The sequence below is a fragment of the Protopterus annectens genome, chromosome 2.part1 (genome assembly GCF_019279795.1).
Source record: "Protopterus annectens isolate FY-2018-M chromosome 2.part1, PAN1.0, whole genome shotgun sequence".
NCBI lineage: Eukaryota > Metazoa > Chordata > Ceratodontiformes > Protopteridae > Protopterus > Protopterus annectens.
Window position 1 is genome coordinate 1,388,724,054 of NC_056729.1, and position 22,594 is coordinate 1,388,746,647.

Consider the following 22,594-nt stretch of genomic DNA (forward strand, 5'->3'; position numbering starts at 1 on the left):
ACAGGATCACTTCTGAGTGATTATTCATACGATTTGTTGATGGAAAGGGATTTGTCGAAGTGCTATGTGTTTATATTTTTGTAATTCCTTTGTAGTCGGAGGTAGGGTACACTCTTGGAAGATGAACATTCAATTGAGACAGTGAGTGTTATTAGAATCCTTGTATTTTTTTAAAGTAAACTATCTTTGTGGAACTGACATATCACTTCTTACATACAGCTGTGAGCCCAGGTTTTCAGAGGTGTTTTATTGTCAGTCTGCCACTATGCTTAGTGTCCACCTGGGTGTTATTTGACCTCTGGACAAAAGAGATAAGTGGCCTCTTACATACAAGTGAGTAAAGCCAGTATTTCAGAGGGCTTGTGTTGTCACAGTCTGGGACTATACTTGATTTCCACCTGGGGAGTATTTTACCTCAACACAAAATGTTGGGGCAGGTAATATATGAAAGCAAATAACAGTTTCAGGATCTCTTCTGATTATTATTATTATGGTTTGTTGGGAGGACAGATCTGCAAGTGCTACATGACTAGTACATTTATGTAATTTCTAAAAGTCAAAGGTAGTGTATTCTCCGAAAAGTAGCACAGCCCAATGGGACAGCATGTATATGTTTTGCACTAAAGTACCTTTTTACAATTCCTATTTTTATTTTCTTGTGACTTCTACAGTGATCAGACATATGGCTTCTTACATACAGATAGTAAAGCCAGAGTTTCAGGGGCTTTTGTTGACAGTCTGGTACAATGTTTTGCTTCCATATGAAGGTTATTTGACGTCTACATAAATGGTTAAGTAAAACTAATATCCAGAATATATAGGTTCGTAGGTGTTTATTAGGCTAACAACCACAAGGGCCTTTTTAAGCCTAGCCATGCATCCCAAATCTGTGACGAGTTCTGATACCCTTGATAAATGTAAGCATGGGCCTGGGAGATGAACCATTTACAGGTTACCTATTTGCATCACAGACATAGTTGCTAGACCAGGGATGAATTTCCAGTTTCCCATCCAACTGTTCGAGTTGCACTTGAATTGGATTAGGGCGGAACTCTGCTTCACATGGGTGGGGAGCCTGTTCCATAGATGGGGTAGTCTCTGGGATACATACCTATCTCTCCAGCAGGTCCTATTAATATCAGAAGCAAGGTTTAAGCCTTTAGAATGGGTAATTCTGGTACTAATTGTTTTGTGGATATGCAGGAGGTCCATCAGAGTGGGGTCTGACAATGCCCTGTATGCCAAGCAGAGATCTCCCCTCAAAAGCCTGTAGGAGACAGAATAGGGAGAGGGCCTTGAGGCGGTCTGCGTAGGACATATTACTTATGCCCTGTATTCTTTTAGTGAGGAACTTCTGTCGACGTTCCACCTGTTGGATATGCCTGGTTAAGTACATACCAAAGGGGGCACTCTACTCAATGATAGATCTGATGAATGCCGAATACAGTGGAACAATGATTTCCTTGGACTTAGATGCCATACCTTTGTTTATAAGTTTAGCAACATGGAATGATTTCCTCACCACTGTAGACACGTGATGTTCAAAGTTTAGATTACTATCTATGTGTGTCCCTAAGTCCCTGACTACTGGGTCAACTGTAAGGGGTGCGTTGTCAATATGATAGTTACCAGGGATAAATGACTTCCCAAAGGATACTATTATGTATTTCTTGGCATTTAGTTTTAGTCCATGACTCTGACACCAGTTGTTTGTCTGTGTCAGCTCCTCCTGGAGAACATTTGGGTCAGTGTGAGATTCAATGACAGCTCTTAATTTGCAATCATCTGCAAATTCAGTCAGCCAGAGACCACTGACATTGGTCTTGACTTTTGAGAAGTAAATGCCAAAAAGGAGCGGTCCAAGGACTGATCCCTGAGGGACTCCACTTGTGACCGGCCTCTTTGTAGAGGTGGACTCCCCAATTCTAACTTCCTGGGTCCTATCTGTGAAGCCAGCTGGCTATCCACTGGGTGACATACGGGTTTGTATTTAACCTCTTGAGTTTGTCAACAATGCCCGAGTGGGGTATTGTGTCAAATGCCTTGGCCAGGTCAAGGTAGGCAGTGTGAACGATTTTGCCCTCATCTATTGCTTTGGTGACCTTCTCAAAAAACACCACCAGGTTGAGTAGGAATGATTTGCCCTTTACAAAACCAAACTGGGCTGGGTCCAGTGTCTGGAGGGTTACTATACCTCTATTGATCATCTCCATGACAATTCTTTCCATGGCTTTACATACAAGACTAGCGAGACCTATGGGTCTGTAGTTTCCATGGTCTGTAGATGGCCCACCTTTGTGCAGAGGGATGACTGTTGCCTTTCTTCATTCATGAGGCACAAAGCCTGTTTGGAGGCTACAGTTAAATAATAGAAATTCATTGAAAGGGCAGACCTGCTGATATGACTGACAAACTGAACTTTGATAAAGGAGTAAGAAAGGCCAGTGGATCATAATTCACACAAATATTTTAGAACCGGAGAAATACTAGCTTTAAAAGGGTCCTGGTTCTTGTCTTGGTGCCAATTAAAAATATTTTCATTAAGTTGCAATATCTCAGAAATTAAAATACTAACTATTTCTAGAAAAAAATGAATGTTTGAATTGTAGCATGCTGTGGCTACAATGTCATGCTTTCTTGCAGCTAAAGCTACTGAGACAAATACACAGGCATGCTGTACCGGAAGCTCTTGGGTTATAATTACAGTCCTAAGTATGTTTTGTAGTCAAATATCATTCTATTACCTGAAAGGTCTGTAATAATCTCAAAGGCAGACAAGATACAGCCTTTGGCTTGACTTGATGTACATTTACTTGAAATAAGAACTAAAAATTATCCTTTTTTCTAGGGTAAAAAAGAAGTTATGTACTCACCATAACGTTCCATGTGAGTTGTTCATCTCGCCTTCATTCTCACTGATGGTTTCGGAGCCGATCCTTGGCTCCGACTCGGCCAAATGCAAAAGCTTGAGATCTTCAACCAGCTTGTGGCCTACTCCCTATCTCATGATGCACTGATGCTTCCCTCAGATCTTGTTTGCTGCCAACTAAGCTGACTAGATAAGTTCCCCCCAAAAAAATGGTATCCAAGGATACACTAGATAAGGACTAAAGACAACCCAGACTTGTTTCAACTTCTCCAAAAGAAACTGGTAGGGGGTTGGATGTAAGAATGAAGGCGAGATGAACAACTCACATGGAACATTATGGTGAATACATAACTTCTTTATTTGAAGTTGTTCTATCTCGCCTTCATTCTCACCGATGGGTTAGCATCCCAAGCACCATCTTTCTCAGGTGGCTCACGGGAATATATTCCTCAGGACAGTGGAACCAAAGAAGGCCCTGTCCCTGGAGACCTTGTCCAATTTATAATGAGTGATGAAGGTATGATGTCTAGACCATGTGGCTGCACAAATGGAATCTATTGGTAGTTTGGCCAGAAAGGCTGAAGATGTGGAAACAGCTATAGTTGAGTGGGCCTTTATTTTTTGTTGTAATGGTGAATGGACAGAATTGTATGTAAAAGAGATGCAATCTGATAACCATTTTGACAAGATGGTTTTTACCACTGGAGCACCTTTCTTTGAATCTGAAAATGAAACAAAGAGCTGTTCTGATTTTCTGAAGTCCTTAGTCCTGTGTAAATAGAACTGAAGTTGTCTGTGGACGTCAAACTTGTGCAGCATATGTTCCATCTTACTAGTATATTTAGGGGAAAAAACAGGTAATTCTATAGTCTGATTGAGATTTGTCTCTGAACAAACCTTAGGTAAAAAAGATGGATTTGTCCTAAGTGAAATTCTGTCATTATGAAATATTAAATATGGAGGTTTAATGGACAAGGCGTGTAACTCTGAAACCCTCTGAGCTGAAGTAATAGCTACTAGAAAAATGATTTTCCATGATAGATATTTCAGGTCACAAGATGAAGCCGGTTCAAATGGGGGTAAAACGATTCGAGAAAGCACAAAATTTAGATTCCATGGTGTAACTGGGGACCTAATGGGGGGGTCTCAAATGAGCGGTGCACTTAAGAAAAGCTTTAGAGAGTGTGTGGGACATGATGTTAGACCCCTGATCACCAAGGTGAAAATTAGAAATTGCTAATTAAAGCCTAATGGTTGCAGGAGCTGCCCCTTCATTGAAAAGTTTGGTCAAAAACTCTAAAATGGATGAAACTGAAGCCAGATATGGGCCAAGATTGTTTTGAGATGCCCATATAGAAAATCTTTTCCATTTACTAAGGTATAACTTCCTGGTAGATGATTTATGGAAGGGTATTAGAATGTGCTGAGCTGCAGCTGAGAGATTTTGAAACCTGGCTATTCTTGGAACTGGAGCAGCCAAGCTGTCAATTTGAGGGTGTGAAGTGCAGGATGAACAGCCCCTGATGAATAAATCAGAAGATCTGGAACTGGGTCCAGGATCCAAGGTTCTTCCAACAGATGAGGATGAAGAAAGGGGAACCAAACCTGATGAGGCCAGTAAGGGGCTATTAGAATGACGGTCCTTCCCAGAGTCTTTGCTTTCTGTAAAACTTTGGGTATCAGTGGAAAGGGTGGAAAGTCATAAAGGAGACCCAGGGGTCAACTGTGTGAAAGCACGTCCTTTGGGGAATCTCCAGTAGGGGGGATTAGGGCAAAATAGCTGCTGCATTTCATGTTTGTTGGGGTTGCAAAGAGGTCACAGCAAGGGTGGCCCCATCTGTGGAATATCCTTTCCGCCACTTCTTGTTTCAGGGACCACTCGTGAGGCAATAGAATTGCTCTGCTCAATTTGTCTGCTATCACATTGGACTTCCCCGGGATGAGCGTTGCTGTCAGAAAGCGCTGGGAAGAAGTTGCCCATTGCCATACGCTCAGGGCCTCTCAACATACGGGGTAAGATCTGGTTCCTCCTTGTTTGTTTATGTACCAGATCACTGACATATTGTCCGTCTGAATTGCAATAGTCCCTAGAGGAAGGGAGTCTTGAAAGGACTGCAACGCTAGAAGTACCGCTCTCATATCTAGGACAGTGATATGCAGATGAGCCTCATGTTCTTTCCACGTGCCTTGGGGTGTTCTTCCCTGATAATGCCCCCCCACCCTATCAGGGAGGCGTCCGTGGTCACAGTGGCAATGGGAGTGGGTAGAACAAAGGGGCGACCTATTATTACTTGTTGAGATGTCAGCCACCAGTGAAGGTCATTCCTGCATGAGTTCATTATCACAATTTGATGTGACATCGGACATTCTTGAAAGGACCATTGAGTAAACAGAAGCCATTGCAGTATATGCATATGCATTTGACCTAAAGGAATCGCAATGAGTGCTGCCGCCATTGTCTCCAATAATTTGAGCACCACTGAAGCTGGGGCCTTTTCGTTTGATAGAAGATTCAGGCCCTGTTTTCGTAGAACACAAACCCTTTCTGGTGGAAGTTTTACGGTCATGGAAATGGTATCTATATCTGCTCCTATAAAAATGGTATGTTTGGATGGCGACAAGCAGATTTTTCTGAGTTTATGGTAATCCCCATCTGACTGCACAGGTTTAAGGTTGTGTACCATGTTTGTATGAGTTGATACCTGGTGGTGACGGTAAGGAGCCAGTCATCTAGGATTCCAAGTGTTTCCATACCTAAACGTCTCAGGTGAGGCGTGACTACTGCCATACATTTGGTAAACAATCTGGGGGCTGTAGTGAGACCAAAGGGCACAGCTCGAAACTGGTAGCTACTGGCTCCCAGCCAAAATCGCAGATGATCTCTCTATGGTCTGGCCATTTTGATGTGGTAGTACACATCCTAGAGATCTATCGAGCACATCCAATTGTCTTTTCTGAGAAAGGGAAGTATCGGCTGTAGTGTGAACATCTGGAAGTTTGTATTTTTGACAGATTTGTTTAGTCTGCTGAGATCCAAAATGGGTCTCCAGTCCCCTGTTTTCTTTGGAACTAAAAAGAACCCTGAGTAAGTTCTGGATGTTCTCTGGTCTGCCGGGACTGGTTGGATGACTCTTTTTTCTAGCAACCTTTGAACCTCTACGGTTGCTTGTTCCCTGTGACTGGGTGGAACGTCCAGGATTTTCCTTACAAGACGGGGTGGGGTGGCAAAGGGAATGGAGTATCCTCTGGAGATGATGATTTGTACCCAGCGATCTTTTGTTATTTTTTGCCAGGCGACTGGGTACAAAGATAAGTATCCCCCAACTGCCTCCAGAGATGGACAGGTGGGCCTCCTTTCAGGAGCGCTGATAGGGCTTTCCAAAGAACTGATCTCTGTTGCCCTGATTCTGCAGACCCCCTCTGCCACGTGGATGGTGTCTTCCATTATTACCCCCGCTTTTGCCTCTAGAGGGGGATTCACCGCGAGTGTCCTGGAAAGCTCCTTGAGTTTTATGGAACCACATTTTCCCTCCCTTCTGACCTTTGGGGTAAGGTCTGGTAGGGGTGGAAAAACAGACTACGACGGCAGACAGAGTCTTTCCGTCCTGCTCACTCCTGGTAAGCGTTTCCTTCACTTTGGGTCCAAAAAGGGACGAGCCATTGAAAGGGGTGTTAACAAAGGATGACTTAAAGGGCTCCGAAAAGGAACATAAGTGCATCCAGGAGTGTCTCCTAAGAGCAATTCCTGTACTCACTGCCCTGCTTGTTCCATCAGCTGTGTATGAGATCAGACGCATGGAAGAGTTTACAAGGGAATTTAGGGTAGCAGGCTCTTCACCTGAAACTCCTGCAGCTACTGCACCCTGTAGAGTATCTCCCAGCTCCTTAAGGAGACCTCTGTGTAGTCTGGTAAAATGCGTGAGATAGTTCAGGGATCAGGGATCAAAGAGCAAAGGTCGCTGAACTAAACATGCGCTTTACGTAATTGTCCATGATCCTAGAATCCCTGTTAGGAGAGTGAACAGATGTAGAGGTCTCTGACAACTCCTTCTTGGTGGCTGCCGCCACCACCATAGCATCAACTGGTACTCCTTTGGTTAGGAAAGCCTTGTCCTGGGGGGAAGTCATAAATTTATTAGGCCTCCGAGGGACAGGTTCCATGGTATCCGGGGACTCCCACGCCTTTTGAGAGATGAGTTCCATCAGCTCATCAAAAGGCGGAGACACCCAAGAGGTGGAGGGTCGAGACCCGAAAGCCTTCAGGAGAACTGACTCATTATCAATAGGGTTAATGGGCTTCCAGCCACCCCTCTGTTTGAGAATTTCCAAGATATCCCCAAAAGAGATATTGTCAGAGGGGAACCGTGGGGACCCTTCTAACTCGTTTAAGTCAGTATCTGACATGACGGATTCCTCTGGGGAGTCCAGGTGCTTCCTCTTGCAAAGTCTCTTCCTGGGAACCTCCTCAGTGGGAGCTTCTGGTGAGGTCTCGGAAGAGCATGGCTCACCCAATGGAGCAACCTGAGGCTCTGGGTGTCTACGCTTTTGAGGGACCAGTGAAGCAGAGGTAGATACAGGTGCTCTGGGGGAGGAGGTTGCTGCTTCTGATGATGTGGGTGCCAGAGGGGATAACACTCTTCTCATGGCATCAAAAGCCCCCCGGCTCCGATGATAAGAAATCCCTGGATCTGAAGAAGCAGGTGATCTCCCCAGCACCGGAGCAGTGGGATGCAAGTCCAAGGTAGGTGCTGAGCTCAGGTACGCCGAAGCCCCGAGATGTAAAGTCAGAACCAAGAGGTCGGTCCAACTATCCTCCCTGGAACTGACAGGCAAGTGTCGGCTCCTAGACTCCAAGGTCGGCACCAAGGAGGTCAGAGTAGTAGGAACCGACAGACCTGGAGCAAGTGTCGGCTCCGGCAGTTCCACAATCATCAGCTCCGAACACTCTGGCTCCGAAACCTCAAATCGGATCAGTGGAGGAACAGAAGTAATGGACTGGGTCTCAGTCGGGCCCAAAGCCCCAAGGATCGGCCCCGACAAAATTTTTGCTAGTGCTGGTGTATGTTGAAGCCTCTGCACCACACGATCCACATCCTTATCAGAGAGTCTTGAGGACTGAGAAGAAGCTATGGAAGAAGCCACTGATTGTAAAATAGGTGACTTAAGGGTAGGAGAAACCGTCTCCAAAACCGGGGACTGGCTCTTACCAACAAGTGCAACCACTAGCTCCAAAGCTTGTGGCGCTGAGGTAGATGGTCTGTCTGTTTTTTTTGGAGTCGATGAGCTTTTCTTTGGCTCTGATCCAGAAGAAATCTTTGAAGATTTTGAATGTCTATCTTGGGTATTGTCCTTATCTAATGAGTCCTGAAAAGCGGACTTTACCAGTCCTCTAGCAATCAGTTTACTTTTTCTCTCTTGCAGCACTCTAGTACTGAACGAGTGGCATATGGAGCAATTTTCTTGGAGGTGAACCTTCCCCCAGCAATATACACAGTCAGAGTGTCCATCAGTGATAGACATCTTCTGTCCATACTTAGGAAATTTTTTGAAACCAGATTTTGATTTCTCCTGGGACATGACTACAATTCTACAAAAAACAATATCCACACAGTATCTGTCTAAGAAGAATAACACACCACACTAGAAATACTATGAAACAACTATTAAAGCCTTCTAATTTAAACAGGTTATAATATTAAGGAAGAAACAGCCCTAAATAAAAAACGGGCTCACAAAAAGATACTTAAGCCTTTCTATAATACAGGCAATCAAACTAATGCTAACAACAAACACACCACACACAGTTATATATTTTGTAAGAAATCTAAACTGTAGCAATTTACTATAAACTAAGAACTATCAACACTTTGAAGAAAAGGGAAAGGGAGTTAAACTAGGCCTAATAAAAACGGCCACAAAGGAGAGAAAGAGAAAGGAACACTATTTGTAAACCACTTAACTAACTTGTTTAAACTAAGAAATACTATATAGAAGAGGAAATTATCAAAAAATGTACTAAAACTTGAAAAATACTTATTTTCACTGGCCAGAGCTGGTGAAACACCCAATCTGTTGCAGCAGCAAACGAGATCTGGGGGAAGCACCAGTGCATCATGGGATAGGGAGTAGGCCAGGAGCTGGTTGAAGACCTTGAGCTTTTGCATTTGGCCGAGTCGGAGCCAAGGATCGGCTCCGAGCCCATCAGTGAGAATGAAAGCGAGATAGAACAACTTCACATGTAATATTTTCTATAATTTTTGGTTATATTAAAGTGCATGTTATACATGTTTTGACAGGAATGTACATATTTCAGATTCTGTTTTCTGCGTCTCTTACGGTAGTATATGCCAATATGTAAATAAATAAATATTTCCTCCTTTTTTGCATTGTTATGTGCCCCTGTTGCCCTCGACCTCCCATCCCCAGCCTTCAGCAGCTTCTGGCACCTCTGACTCACAGCTACTTCTATGGAGTGGTACATATGGCATCATTATGGTGGCTGGGGTCTTTTATGATGGCTATTAAATGAATAAGTTTTGACCGATCCTGTGGTGCCTCACTTATTTTATATTTATATTTATGCTAAAATTAATTTCTTAGTTTCTCTACAGGGTAGTTCTCTCTACAGTTTTCCTTTTACAAGGAAGGAAGAAAGAAGACAGGGAAGGAAGAAAGAAGACTGGGAAAGAGAAGGGGGACTGGAAAAAAATGGTCAGGGATGGTCTCTGTTACTGCTGGGAGTCCTGGCCCAGACTGCTTAGACATAGTCCCCTTGCCATGTCTTGAAATAAATTCTGATTGTTAATGTTATTCTTTATTTAGTTTTAGACAGCTTTCTGAAGAAAGTCACTGATTTTGAAGGGTAAATTCTGTCATATCTAGGTAACCCCCTCTTCCACATTTTTGATGACATCAGCTGAAGGACTCCCAGAAAGGAAGACTCTATCAAGAGGAGACTTTAATAACTATGGCTTTTCATCTTCAGTAAGATGCTGAGGCCTTAGCCAAGCATGTTTACAGCTGACAAGGCTAGTAGCATCAAATCTAGAAGTTATACTTAACAGAATATTTAGCTACTTATGAGGCAAAATGCAGCATGTCTAGTAAACTGAATCTAACATCTTATTTATTTTACTTATTTGAGACTGATGACCGGGGAAGTCCACTGGGCCATAAAGAGTGCATTTTCAGTGGAGGCCCAGGGAGAAAAACTCCAGTACAATCAGGTTACAGAAATCATGACAAGTCACCAAATTACATAGTATATCTTGACTGGGAATCTCAGCTATTTTCTGACCCATGCCACCTAACATGGCTACAAGAAATGTAATTGCATGAATGTGACAATTAATAACCCTAAAGAAAGAGTGACAGAGGTATAAACTTTTTCCCATATGTAGGGCTCTACTTTCTTTGTCATTAGGAAGATAATTTGGAACAGGAACCAATTTAGTTCCCTTCTCTAAATCAGCTGTGATGACTATAGGTTCATAGGTAAGTACTAGGCTAGCTGCCCTTGTGGACCATTTTAAGCCTATCCAATTTCCCTCAGAAGTTAGAATCAAACTCTGTATCTTGTGTCTATAAGGTAAACATCTTAGCCATTATGTCAAACCCCAAATTCCTAAAGGACAAGCAGAAGCCTTGATGAGTATACAGTTAACAACAGGATTTTTATACTGAGGATGTGTGACTCCTGAATCCTAAAGAATCTATCAAGTTTTTCCGAAGCAAGAGATTGTCAGTCATGAGAAAGACAAGCTGACACAAAGATATATTGTAAGGCTCCAAGCACTAGGCGGGATGGAGGTTGGAATATCTATCCATGTGAAGGAGATTAAAATACACACACACACACACACACACACACACACACACACACACACACACACACACACACACACACACACACACACACATATTTGAGTGTCAGAAATCCCCTCCTTCCCACCTGTAAAATCCATTCATTTTGGTTATGGCTCTGCTAAAGGAAATCTCTTCATTAGGGGAGTCAGAAGAAAGAGTAACTTCATGTGATTGCAGTCTGAAGGAGAGGAAATGTGAGAGGCATAATCCAAGCCTTAAGTATCCAAAATATCCTCTTCCTAACACAAAGATTCCTTTTTCCTTTTTAAGGAAGATTGATTGTCCTGGCTGTAAGGCCTCTATAGCTTTTAACAAATTGCCTAACTCCACTACCTTCAATTTCTTCCCTCACAAGTATGTGGTACATACCGCCTCAGAAATAATGACGCTTGGTTCTAAGGTAGTCAACAGTGGATGGCCAATAGGGGAAGAGACTGAAAGATGGTCAAGGACATGCAATTTCCTCTGTTTATAGCAGCTTCCAAAGGCTCAGTACTAGAGGTCTTGGGTGAAGCCAAAAGACAGTCATGGGTCTGATCTTAAAGAAGTAGTGGAGATCCTACGTGAGTCGCTCTCTTCTTTTGGCACCACTTAGATATGTTTAAATGTTGGACGCTAAAGTGAAAGATGTGGATGGCATGGTGGCATCCACCAAAAGCAAAAAACGTAAATTTTTGTTTCTTAATCATGATCAAGGGTCCTTAAGTGACTTCTCAATGTCTTAGAAGCAAACATCTGTCAACTTTACTAAATTTTAAGTTGTCTTGAGCCCCTAAACAAAACACAACTTGGATGATACTCATGGCAAGAAATATGTCTACCACAGTCACATTTTTCTTTTCTGAGAGACATACATGACAATTACCACAAAAAAAAAAAAAAAAGAAAGAAAAAAAAAAAAAAAAAAAGAAAATAATTAAAAACAAGAAATAATCCCCAAAGGGGTTCTTATCTTCCCACACTTAGGGGGCTATGACCAACGAGACGTCAAAACTGTTTGTGACACTGATGGATATCTACATATATGTGAACATGATGAGAAAGTTCTGAAGATGGGGCAGACATATGCTCCTCTTTTAGAAGCATACTGGTGTTTGCAAAGGATGGATGTACACCTCAGTGAGGAAGGTTTCTGAGCTTTGGTAGGCTAGCTGTCCAGATGGCACCTTTGCGGATAAAGTCCCAGCAGTGATCTACTAAAGAACATATTTTGAAATCAACCAATTACAAGCATCTCATGGACAAAGCATTAACAACTTCTGAAAACTATTTTCAAAAGATTAGGACTCGTAAGCAAAAAAAGCCTACATAAAAATGAACTGAGTAACAGCTAATCTAATCAAGTAAGGAGGAAACTGACAGCTAGAAATGTTTTCATTACACTTCTTTCTTTTTAAGGGGACACTATACAGCGGCATTGCTAAAGTCTATGAAAGGTCATATCAGGTTCAATTTTTACATACCTCAGAAGATAACATTTTCAGGCACAGACATAGATAGAACCTACCTCTGTGGCATAAAGGATTTCTATAATTCTGGAGAGTACTGGAGTATTTTCACTTTCATGTTCTTGACATATCAGTTCTATGTCCCTTAATTTACTAAAATAGAAGTCTCTCTCTTTCTCTAGCCCATCCACAGTTAGTTTCAGCTCCATAAGCTACAAAGAGGGAGAAAAATAACAGTCAATACAATCCAGCAATTGTTTAAAAATATACATTTTCACCTGCAAGCAGAATTTAGAGTTTTAAGGGAAGTATATGGTGATAAAGCAAAAAAAAAAAAAATGTGAATACATTTTTGCTGGATACCTGATTATGTATTTTTATACATGGTCTCGTCTTCTTCATTTTTATGGTATAAGGCTAAAAAATTACACTAAAGGTTCCACATTCTTCCCTTACATCTACTGACATTTAGATGCAATACAGTAACCTTGAGCAGTTCTACAAAAATAGAAAGCATCCCACATGTAATGACTTAAGAGAAATGTTTTGTGAGGTACTAACCATAACAGAAGATGACTGACTTATCCTTGCCCCCAGAATCTGACTTGTGTGGGTTACTGCCTTTGTTATGAACAGCAGTTTTAACTTCTGACTCAGTTTTTTCCAAAACAACAAACCGCAGGTGCTACTGGATTAAATTAGTTTGTAGTTGTCAGTCAAATTAACATAACCCAGCTTCCAGGCTTAACAACAGTTTTAAAACCAAGATACAAATTACCTGTGAGAAACTAGTATAATCAGACTTCCAAAAATGACAAAAATAACACACAGATACCCCCCCCCCTTCCCTTAGATTCACAAGGAACAAACTCTACAAAATCAGTTTCTGCCACACTCAATTCAAAGTCACAATTTTCAGATGATGTTTTTCTCCAGGAAATAACTATACTGCTGTGGTTTTGACACCAAACATCACCGATATACTCAACTACAAGTCACAATGTGAATTACACAAACAACCATCCCACAATTAACCAAACAGCTTGCTAAATAAAGCTGTGAAAAGCTTTAGTAAAACCACACAGTCCACAAATGGAAATGCACACACTTCAATACAGCATCAGGACTTGGTAGTGCAAAGCAATTACAGAAATGAAAGCCCATAAACTACAACAAAGTAGTTGGGTTCTTGACTGGGATGACAAAGAAGACTCGATGTTGCTTCTCTGAAGTACTCCTGCGATGCACAATAGCAAACCATGCCTCTACTGTCCTTTCACACTACCCTTAACGATTTTGACACATACTTAATAAATATTCACAATGTTTGCTGAAACATTCCTCATGAATATTTATTAAGTATGAATTGTTACAATATAGTTGTCATTGTCATTTACTAGTTTGTAGTTTGCAGTCAAATTAGCACATCCCAGCTTTCAGGAGTAAAACCAGCCGTAAACCCAGATACAAATCACCTGTGAGAAATCATCAGGCTTTCAAAAATGGTAAAAATAATATGTGGACCTCTCCCTTGGATTCACAAGGAACAAACTTACAAAATAAGTAAATCAGTCTTATATCATATAGTTTATTTCACTTTGCACACACTGCACATGTGCATATAATATATTTTGTTCTTGCATATTTGGTTCCGACCAGGGTTGGCTTGTGGCCCTGGCTACTGGGCAGCAGACACCACCCCCCAGCAAAACAAAAAGGAGAAAAAAATATATTTTTATTATTACATTGTTTACTTTTTTAATGGCTTACAGATTGAAATCAGACCTCTCAACCATACCGAATTCCTTGGTATTTACCGGTTTTGAGGGCAAAATATTTGGGTGCCACGATTTTCCAAGTGGCCCCCTTAATTTTCAAATTTCCCTGTCTTTTTTTTTTGTATTAGCAGTTTACCACTTTAAATTTATGGTTGATGTCACCACACATCACCTACTGCCTGTTGGACAGGAGGGAAACAGAAAATATAAACAGCAATAGTGGCAGTCAGCAGAAGTACGTAAGTAAGGGGGGGAGTGTGTGCCTGTTTGGGTAGATTTCTTTATTTGAAACGCTGCTGAGCTGTTTCAGTTTAATGCAAGTCTGCCCAGCTGGAAAGTTTGCCATTTCATAGTTTTGTAAGTCTGCATTTCAGTTTAACTTGCTGAGTTTCCATTTCATCTGCTTTAAGTAATGTGTGTAGTTCTGTCATTTCATTAAATTAAGTAGATAGGGTTGCCACCTGTCCGTTTTTTTTCCGGACTATCCGGAAATCAAACTGATTCTCCGGTAGTCCGGAAAACACTGTACAAACTCAGGTATTCTGTTTCAAAAAGGAAACAGACTATCGGAGTTTGTAAATCAGCTGATTTACTATGCTTTTTTTACAGAAAAGCATAGTAAATCAGCCGAAAGCAGGTAGCAGGAATGAAAAAAGAGGGCGTTTCTGCCGAGTGATGTTATCGCGTCATCACAAAATGGGCGGGAGAATGGGGTGGGGTGGGCGGGATTACTGGTGGCACAAGGGGCGTGGCTTTACTCCGGTTTTAGCCATGAAGGAAGGTGGTAACCCTAGTGCCTGTTGGGGCTTATGCTGCTGAGCCACTTCAGTTTAATGCAAGTCTGCCGAGCTGGAAAGTTTGTCATTTCATTTCAAAGTTTAATTTAACTGTAGAAGTAAGTTTGCATTTCAGTTCAGTTTAACCTGTGTTTGCCATTTCAAAGTTTAATTTAACTGTACAAGTATGCTGAGCTGCCATTTCTGTTTCTTCATATCTGCTTAAAAGTTGCTTTAAGTGTTTGTCCGTTTCAGTTGGTAAGTTTGCATTTCAGTGCTGAGCTGCCATTTCAGTTTATTGCTTAAGGCTGCTGGATTTAGTAAGTTTGCATTTCAGTGCTGGTGTGTGTGTCTGCCATGCCGAGCTGCCATTTCAGTTTATTGCTTAAGGCCATTTCTGTTTAATTTAAGGCCGCTGGATTTAGTAAGTTTGCATTTCAGTGTTTGTGTGTGTCTGCCATTTCTGGTTAAGCTGCCGAGCTGCCGTTTCAGTTTAACTTAAGGCCACTGGATTTAGTAAGTTTGTTGTTTCTGTTTAACTTATAAGTTTGCAGTATGTGTGCTGCCATTTCAGTTTAACTTAAGGCCGCTGGATTTAGTAAGTGTGTGTGTGTGTGTGTGTGGATTTAGTAAGCGTGTAAGCGCGGATTTATTAAGCGTGTGTGGATTTAGTAAGTGTGCATGCACGGATTTACTAAGGGTGTGTGTGCGTGTGTGTGTGTGTGTGTGTGTGTGTGTGTGTGTGTGCGTGTGTGTGTGTGTGTGTGTAAAATGCCCCAGTATGCATGCCTGGTAAGTAGAAGTAGTCAGGCTCAAACCCTGTGTTCTATGTATAGGTGATAAGAGCCTGAATTCCCTACCCACACCAGCTCTTTGGCCTGTTCCTGTTAAAATTTGTGGTTTTCTAGTAAATTAGTGAGAACTGAATTCACTAATGATAGGAAGACTGAAACTTAAATGGCAATCTTTCAGGGAATGCATGGTAACATTACACAAAACATTTCATTCTAGCAAGTAGTAACTTTTCTGAGATTATACAAGCAATGTTTAAAATGTGTCCCTGGTTTTGGGCCTTTGTCTCCTCCCCCTAATAAATGCCTTTTTCCAGATTTCTTAAGTTATGCTGCATAGTTCCTCGGGGGAGAGAAGTTTATTGCTGCTTATGGGAAGTCTGTATTAGTAGCACAATGGGTAGAATGCTAGCTTTTGCTGCATAAGGCTGTTGGTTCTACTCCCACAGTATGTAGATGGTTTGCTGATACTGTACTATGTTGTACTTTTAAAAGGGGTGGATGCTGCAGTCCTGAGAATGTCCTCTTTGGCAAAGATACCTAGTAACTATTAGTGGCGGCTGGTGGCTTCAAATCAAAGAGGGGCTGCAGGAGACAGCTGAATTGGTGGGGCCAACAGGAAGGGTTGTGTGGCCAACCAGAAAGGAGTAGGGCTATGTTAAAAAACTGCAAAAACTGGGAGTTTAATTAAATACGCTGCCCTGGGTGCCAAACCATCATTATGAGTGTCCAATCAAGACAAAATGAAGTGTAGAAGAAAAAAATATTTCAATGCATTGGCTACATTACTGCTTACTTAATATCTAGATGGAAACAAAAAGGTTGTGAGGCATGAAAAAAGAAATTACTTTTTTAATACATTACTGGAATGCCAGTCAAAATCAAGTATAAAAAAACAAACAGCACTCAAATCACTTCTTGCACTGCAGTTCTAATTTATATTCAGCTTTATAAAAGTACCAAGTAACATGCTGAAAGTAGCAATCTCTGTAATACCCCCACTGCTGCCTGACAACAACTATATACTTGTTTCATGGGGAAAACATGATCAAAGTAAAAAATGAACAGCAAACAAGAAACAAGCTCAAGATAAATTGCTTAAAGGATTACTGCACAGGTTATGGACCACACATGAATGGCATTCTGTTTAGTTTATGGGTAAACCCTGCAAAGATGACTGCAAGTCTCCAACAAATGTAATGAGCTTCTGAAAATACTGTAATCATGTCCTTTATTACAAATACTGTCATATGTATTTCAATACCTAAGGCTTATACAATCTAGTTATGTAAATATTCTCTACATGGCAACAAAAAGGCTTTCAATGTTAGTAATTCTTTAACAGTATGCTTATTAAAGCTTACTTGCATCTTACAGTCTCAAACAAGCTTACCTGATGATCATTAACGCATTGCCACTTAAACACAGCAGGCTCTGCAACAACATGCATTTTATGAATAAGAAGAAGCATATATCAACAGTATAAAAATACGAGAGAAAACCAGAACATTCTGCAAAATCAAGAACAGATGAAAAGCCACTGTAGTACTTGTGTCTACCTTAGATGGGAAGATACTCTGCACACTTACACTGCATAACTGCTCCTTGCCTTGCTTGGACACATCCAGAGTCACTACGTTGGGGAAGTAGGGTGCAACAAGTATGTCCCAATTTGAAATGTTTCTGGCTGACGGTGATAGCCATGACATATTTGTCATAACTCTCAACCTCAGAGCAAGAAATCTGGACAAAGCCATAAACAGAAGTGGGACAAAGGCTCTGAAATAAGGACAATTTTTAAATATTGCTCTTATAAACTTAGAAAGATAATAGAATAGTAGGTGTTGCATTAGTATGAATTTTCTGATGGGTGTGAAATATGAAACTCAAATGTCTGTCATTATTTTCTAACTTCAGTCTTTAATGATTTGCCATTAATTTGCCAGAAAACAACAATTTTATGAAAAACGGACAGAAAATGTGATGCAAAAGTATAAAACAGCCACACAATACAGCTGGGAACCTGTCAAAGAAGGGACACTTTTTTTAATATTAGTATTTTAACTTGAGCAGCTGACAAAATAAGAGAATCTACATGCATTTCTGAAATTAAAAGTAATCTATTACTCTGATCGTTACACTTATTTATTAATTGTAAACCCTCCATGTTTTCTTCCAAATTTGCCATTTTGCAGAGGGAATATTAGGGGGAGAGCAACATTTTGAGCCAAAATTGGGGACAGTTGAGAGGTTTGGATATACCTAATTCTATAAAGTGATTTATTTGCTCGTACCTCTCAACTTCGTAACACAGGAAATTCTGACAAGGCCAAATATATTGCGGGAACATACAAACAGTACTAAAAATTACTCTTGTATAAACTTAGTTGACAGAATAACAGGTCTTGCTTTAGCATGCATTTTTCTGAAGGGTTTGTTTTGTCTTTTCGGCTTTTCCCGGTTAGGGGTCACCACAGCGGAACTCCAGTCCGCTAATGATTGGTAGTCGATTTTTATGGTGCTGAGTTGCCAGCCCAACGCCCAACCTTCAGCGAGGGCACGCCCATTCACGCATGTCTTTCGGAGGCCACACGACCGTGGGGAGGACATGCAGACTCCACACAGAAGGCACTCCAGCCGTGAATCAAACAGGAAAACCTCTTGCTGTGAAGGCAACAATGTTACCGCTGTACCACAAAGGGTATGAAGTCTAAAACTCAATGTCTGTCATTATTTAGTGACTTCATTCCTAAATGATTTGCCAGAAAACCACAAATGTTGTGAGGAATAAACCAAAAATAAGGAGCAAAAATCTATTTATTCTGCAAAAATCTGGACAGTTGAGAGGTATAGTTCAGCCGGGGCTGAGTTTGCCACCCTTCCCCCCTCACAAAATCATGGTTGAATGGGGGTTTCCCCCCTGCAGCTATTCCAATGTCCCATTACTTGGCTATTTTGCCCCATTTTTCATAAACAGTGTAATGTGCATACTGCTTTACTTCTATGATGATTTGGATTTCATTTAAAAGTTTTATTTTACATTTTACAGCAGAAACACTAATAGAAATCTGCTAAACAAAGCAATGCAGTTTCACAATAAAAATAGACTTAGCATTAAAACTTCTCTGGCCTTGAAACTCACATTCGTTGAAACAGCATCAAAACCCACATTCAAAGAAAATACATCTGGCCAGTGGCAGATAAAGATTAACTTTGGGCTGTTTTCAAATCATAGGTCCTTGTACATGAAACATACATGTATTCTTTGATACACCTTCCTGATTGTATTAAATGATATCCCTTGTATAATACAGTACAGTTGTTAGAGGGCATTTTAAATGTATTGTTTTGAACATTTTTCCAGTAAACAATGAAACAAAATGCATGCACCAATAATGACAAAACTGCACAATCCAGAACACTTCCATCATAAAAGTCTACTCAAACTTCTATAGTCTACCAGTATCAGTAAATATGCACAATCTCTGCACAAGTAAAAGTCATCTAAATAATTCCATATTATAGAGATCTGTAACTAATGAAGAGGTTGCTGCTAGCATACAACTTTATATTTCATTGTTTCATCTACAAATAAAGTGCCTGTTGCTCTTGAGGAATAAATTGCCTATGCTATATTAAAAAAATGATAATCTAGTAATATTGAAATAGGGAATGGATGGCAAACTGCTAACAGGTTCATTGTTACTAGGTATCTCCACCAAAGAGGACATTCTCAGGACTGCAGCATCCACCCCCTTTAAAAGTACAACACAATACAGTATCAGTAATGCATCTATATACTGTGGGAATAGAACCCACAGTCTTCTGCATCAAAAGCAAGTACACTACATGTTGTGCTATTAACAATGCCAGCAGACACACCATACGCAGCATTAAACTTCTTTTCAAGCTCTCAGCTCCTTGTAAAATGCACTAGACACTCAACTGTATCTCTCAACTTTGAAGCACAAGAAATCTGGAAAAAGACAAAATTTATTGGGGGGGGGGGGCAAAAGCCTAAAAACTAGGGACACATTTTAAACATTGCTTGCATAATCTTGCAAAGTTGCTAGAATAACATGTTGTGTTACCACCATGCATTTCACTGCCAAGTCTTGAACCCAGGACCCTGTGCACTACAGTCAGAGAAACATAGCACTATGCCAAATCAGCTGTTTTTGAAAGATAGGTAGACTGAAACTTAAATGGCTACAATTTAGTGAATTCAGTTCTCACCATAGCTCTCAACTTCTTAGCACAAAACACCTAGGCAAAGCCAATAATGGGGAAATACAGCCCCCAAACACATTCAGTGAATTTAGTTTTCACCATAGCTCTCAACCTGTTAGCACAAAAACCTGGACAAAACCAATAATGGGCGAATACAGCCCCAAAAATAGGGATACATTTAAATACTGATGTTATAAACAGAAAATTGCTAAAATAAAAGGCTTTGTGTTACCACGTACTTTCTGAAGAATATGAAGTCTGAAATTCAAATGTCTGTCATTATTTAGTGAATTCAAAATCCAGAAAAAAACACAGATTTTATGAGCAACAGAGCAAACATATACGGCAAAACTTCTTGCTACCTACTCCCAAGGTACAGGGCAGGTATATTTCCTGACTTCTTTCTAGGTACTGGGGCATTACACACACACACACACACACACACACACACACACACACACACACACACACACACACACACACACTCACACACCCTTCCATTAGTTAGAATAAACAATTACCTGCAGAGTTTCAGTCCAAAACCTGCTTTGTTAATGCCAGCCAAGCTCCAGTTTCAAAATGAAAGCCCCACAAGAGAGCCAAACTCCTGTCCTTCCCACGAGAGCAGGCTCCAGCCTGCAGATGTTGCAGTCCGATCCCCTTCCAGTCTATGCAGTTGTGACTGCATAGACTTTGGGATCTTTGCTGTTGCCAGGCTGTCTTCCTAATCCAGACTGTCTCACCAGCAGTCCGGATTCTGTGCGCATGCTCCAGACTGGTTCAGTAGCAGTCCAGTCTCGGAAATGCTGCGAGTATGCATGCGAGAAGTCTGGGACTCACGTTTGCTGTTTTATTTATTTTTTTCTTTAGTTTTTTCTTTTTTCTTTCTTTTGTACAGCTGGGGGGGGGGGTCTGCAGTTCTGCATCGCAATAGTAAGAGCCATCCCTGGTAACTATGAACCTGTTATCAGTTTGCCATCCATTCCCTATTGCAATATCAGTAGCTTATCATTTTTTAATGTAACAGGCAATTTATCCCTCAAAGTCAACAAGCACTTTATTTGTAGATGAAACAATAAAATATAAAGTTGTTTGTTAGCGGCAACCTCTTCATTAGTTACAGATCTTCCCTTAATGTGGAATTATTTAGATGAATTTTTCTTCTGCAGAGATTGCTCATATTTGCGGATACTGATGGACTGTAGAAGTTTAAGTAGACTTTTATGATGGAAATTTCTGAATTGAGCAGTTTTGTCATTAATGGTTCATGCATTTTATTTCATTGCTTACTGAAAAAATGTTACAAACAATAAATTTAAAATGCACTCTAACAAGTGTCTTGTATTATACAAGGAATATAATTTAATATAATTGAGAAGGTGTATCAAAGAAAACATATATGTTTCATGTAGAAGGGGCCTATGATTTGAAAACAACCCAAATGTAGTCTTTATCTGCCACTGGCCAGATGCATTTTCTTTGAATGCGAATTTCAAATTTTCAATGCTGTTTCAATGAATATGAGTTTTAAGGGCAGAGAAGCTTTAATGCTAAGTCTGTTTTCACTGTGAGACTGTATTGTTTTGTTTAGCAGATGTCTATCAGTATTTGTGCTATAAAATGTAAAATAAAAGTTTTAAATGAAATCCAAATAATCACTGTAGAAGTAAAGCAGTATGCACATTACAGTGTTTATGGTAAATGGGGCAAAACAGCCAAGTAATGGGACATAGGAATGGCTGCAGGGGGGAGGGCTTTGTAAGGGGGGGCATAATTTTTTGAGGGGTGTGGCAAACTTAGACCTGGACGGCACAAACTCTAGCTATGGCACTGATCAGTAAGCCATGGAGAATGACTTTTGGAGGTCCTAGCAAACTATAATATTATTTTGATAAGATTAGAATACTGTCTACCATTAAATGCCCTACTTTTACCACAAAACCCATATACTGCAAGTCACCAAAAACAAAATCCTAAGGTTTCTCATCTTCTCCCTTCCCAGTGAACATCATTGCTACACATTTAAAAAAAAAAAAAAACAGTTACCATTTACTACAAGGTCTGGGGCCATATCAGTTTGTGTTTGAAAGTTGATATCCCACAATTCCATCGGAGTGGGTGGGGTTACATAATTAAGTTTGCAAATTTTATGTTAATCAGTGTACAGATTTGTACCTATTTTTCATGGGCCTTTGTCCAGATTTTTGATGTTTCCAGGTTGAGAGGTATGACTGAGATTGCAGTTTAAGTGATGATAACAGAACTCCATGTGTGTTACTGTGCATTTGCAGAATTCCTGGAATATCAGAGAGCTTTAAAAACAAAGTGGCTAATTCTGCTTACTGGGCTGTTTATTAAAACATCCTGATAATATAATACTTTTTCTTGCCTTTTGCAGAAGGCAGAAAAATGGCTAAGAAAGTGGCTCAGTGGGCTGCTGTTCGAAGCAGGGAAGAGCTTAGATTGCCTTAGGCTGCTTCAGATGACTGAGGCAGCAGACTGAAGCTGAAGGTGAAAGAAAAATGTAACGACAGGGACGAGCGCTGGGGCAGTTTTTTTTATATATTTTATTTATTACTAGCACCATGCATGCCACTTAAGAAGGTAAGGATTTTAAGGACTTACTGTGTGTGTGTGTTTGTGATGAGAGACAGTAACATGTGTTGGTGAGAACAGATGCTTTCAAATGTCCCTGACTCGCAATATATGTATGTGGGGGGAATAGATAACTCAACTATCCCCAATTCACAGAAAGCCTCTGATTTTGCCTCATATTTTGGTCTGTTCCTCGTCATGTTTCAATTTTTCATGGCAAACGAGAGGACTGGTCACTAAA

The 22,594-nt window shown here is 40.6% G+C and overlaps 1 protein-coding gene across 3 annotated transcripts in view; it reads right to left on the reverse strand.

The window, feature by feature from the left end:
- The window catches only part of MAPRE3 (microtubule associated protein RP/EB family member 3), a 1,644,409-nt gene that overhangs the window by 123,814 nt on the left and 1,498,001 nt on the right, over window positions 1–22,594 (reverse strand). For all 3 annotated transcript variants that reach the window (XM_044062866.1, XM_044062868.1, XM_044062867.1), the window contains one exon: window positions 12,243–12,395. In XM_044062866.1, the coding sequence (XP_043918801.1) occupies window positions 12,243–12,395 (153 nt within the window). The remainder of the gene's footprint in view (window positions 1–12,242; window positions 12,396–22,594) is intronic.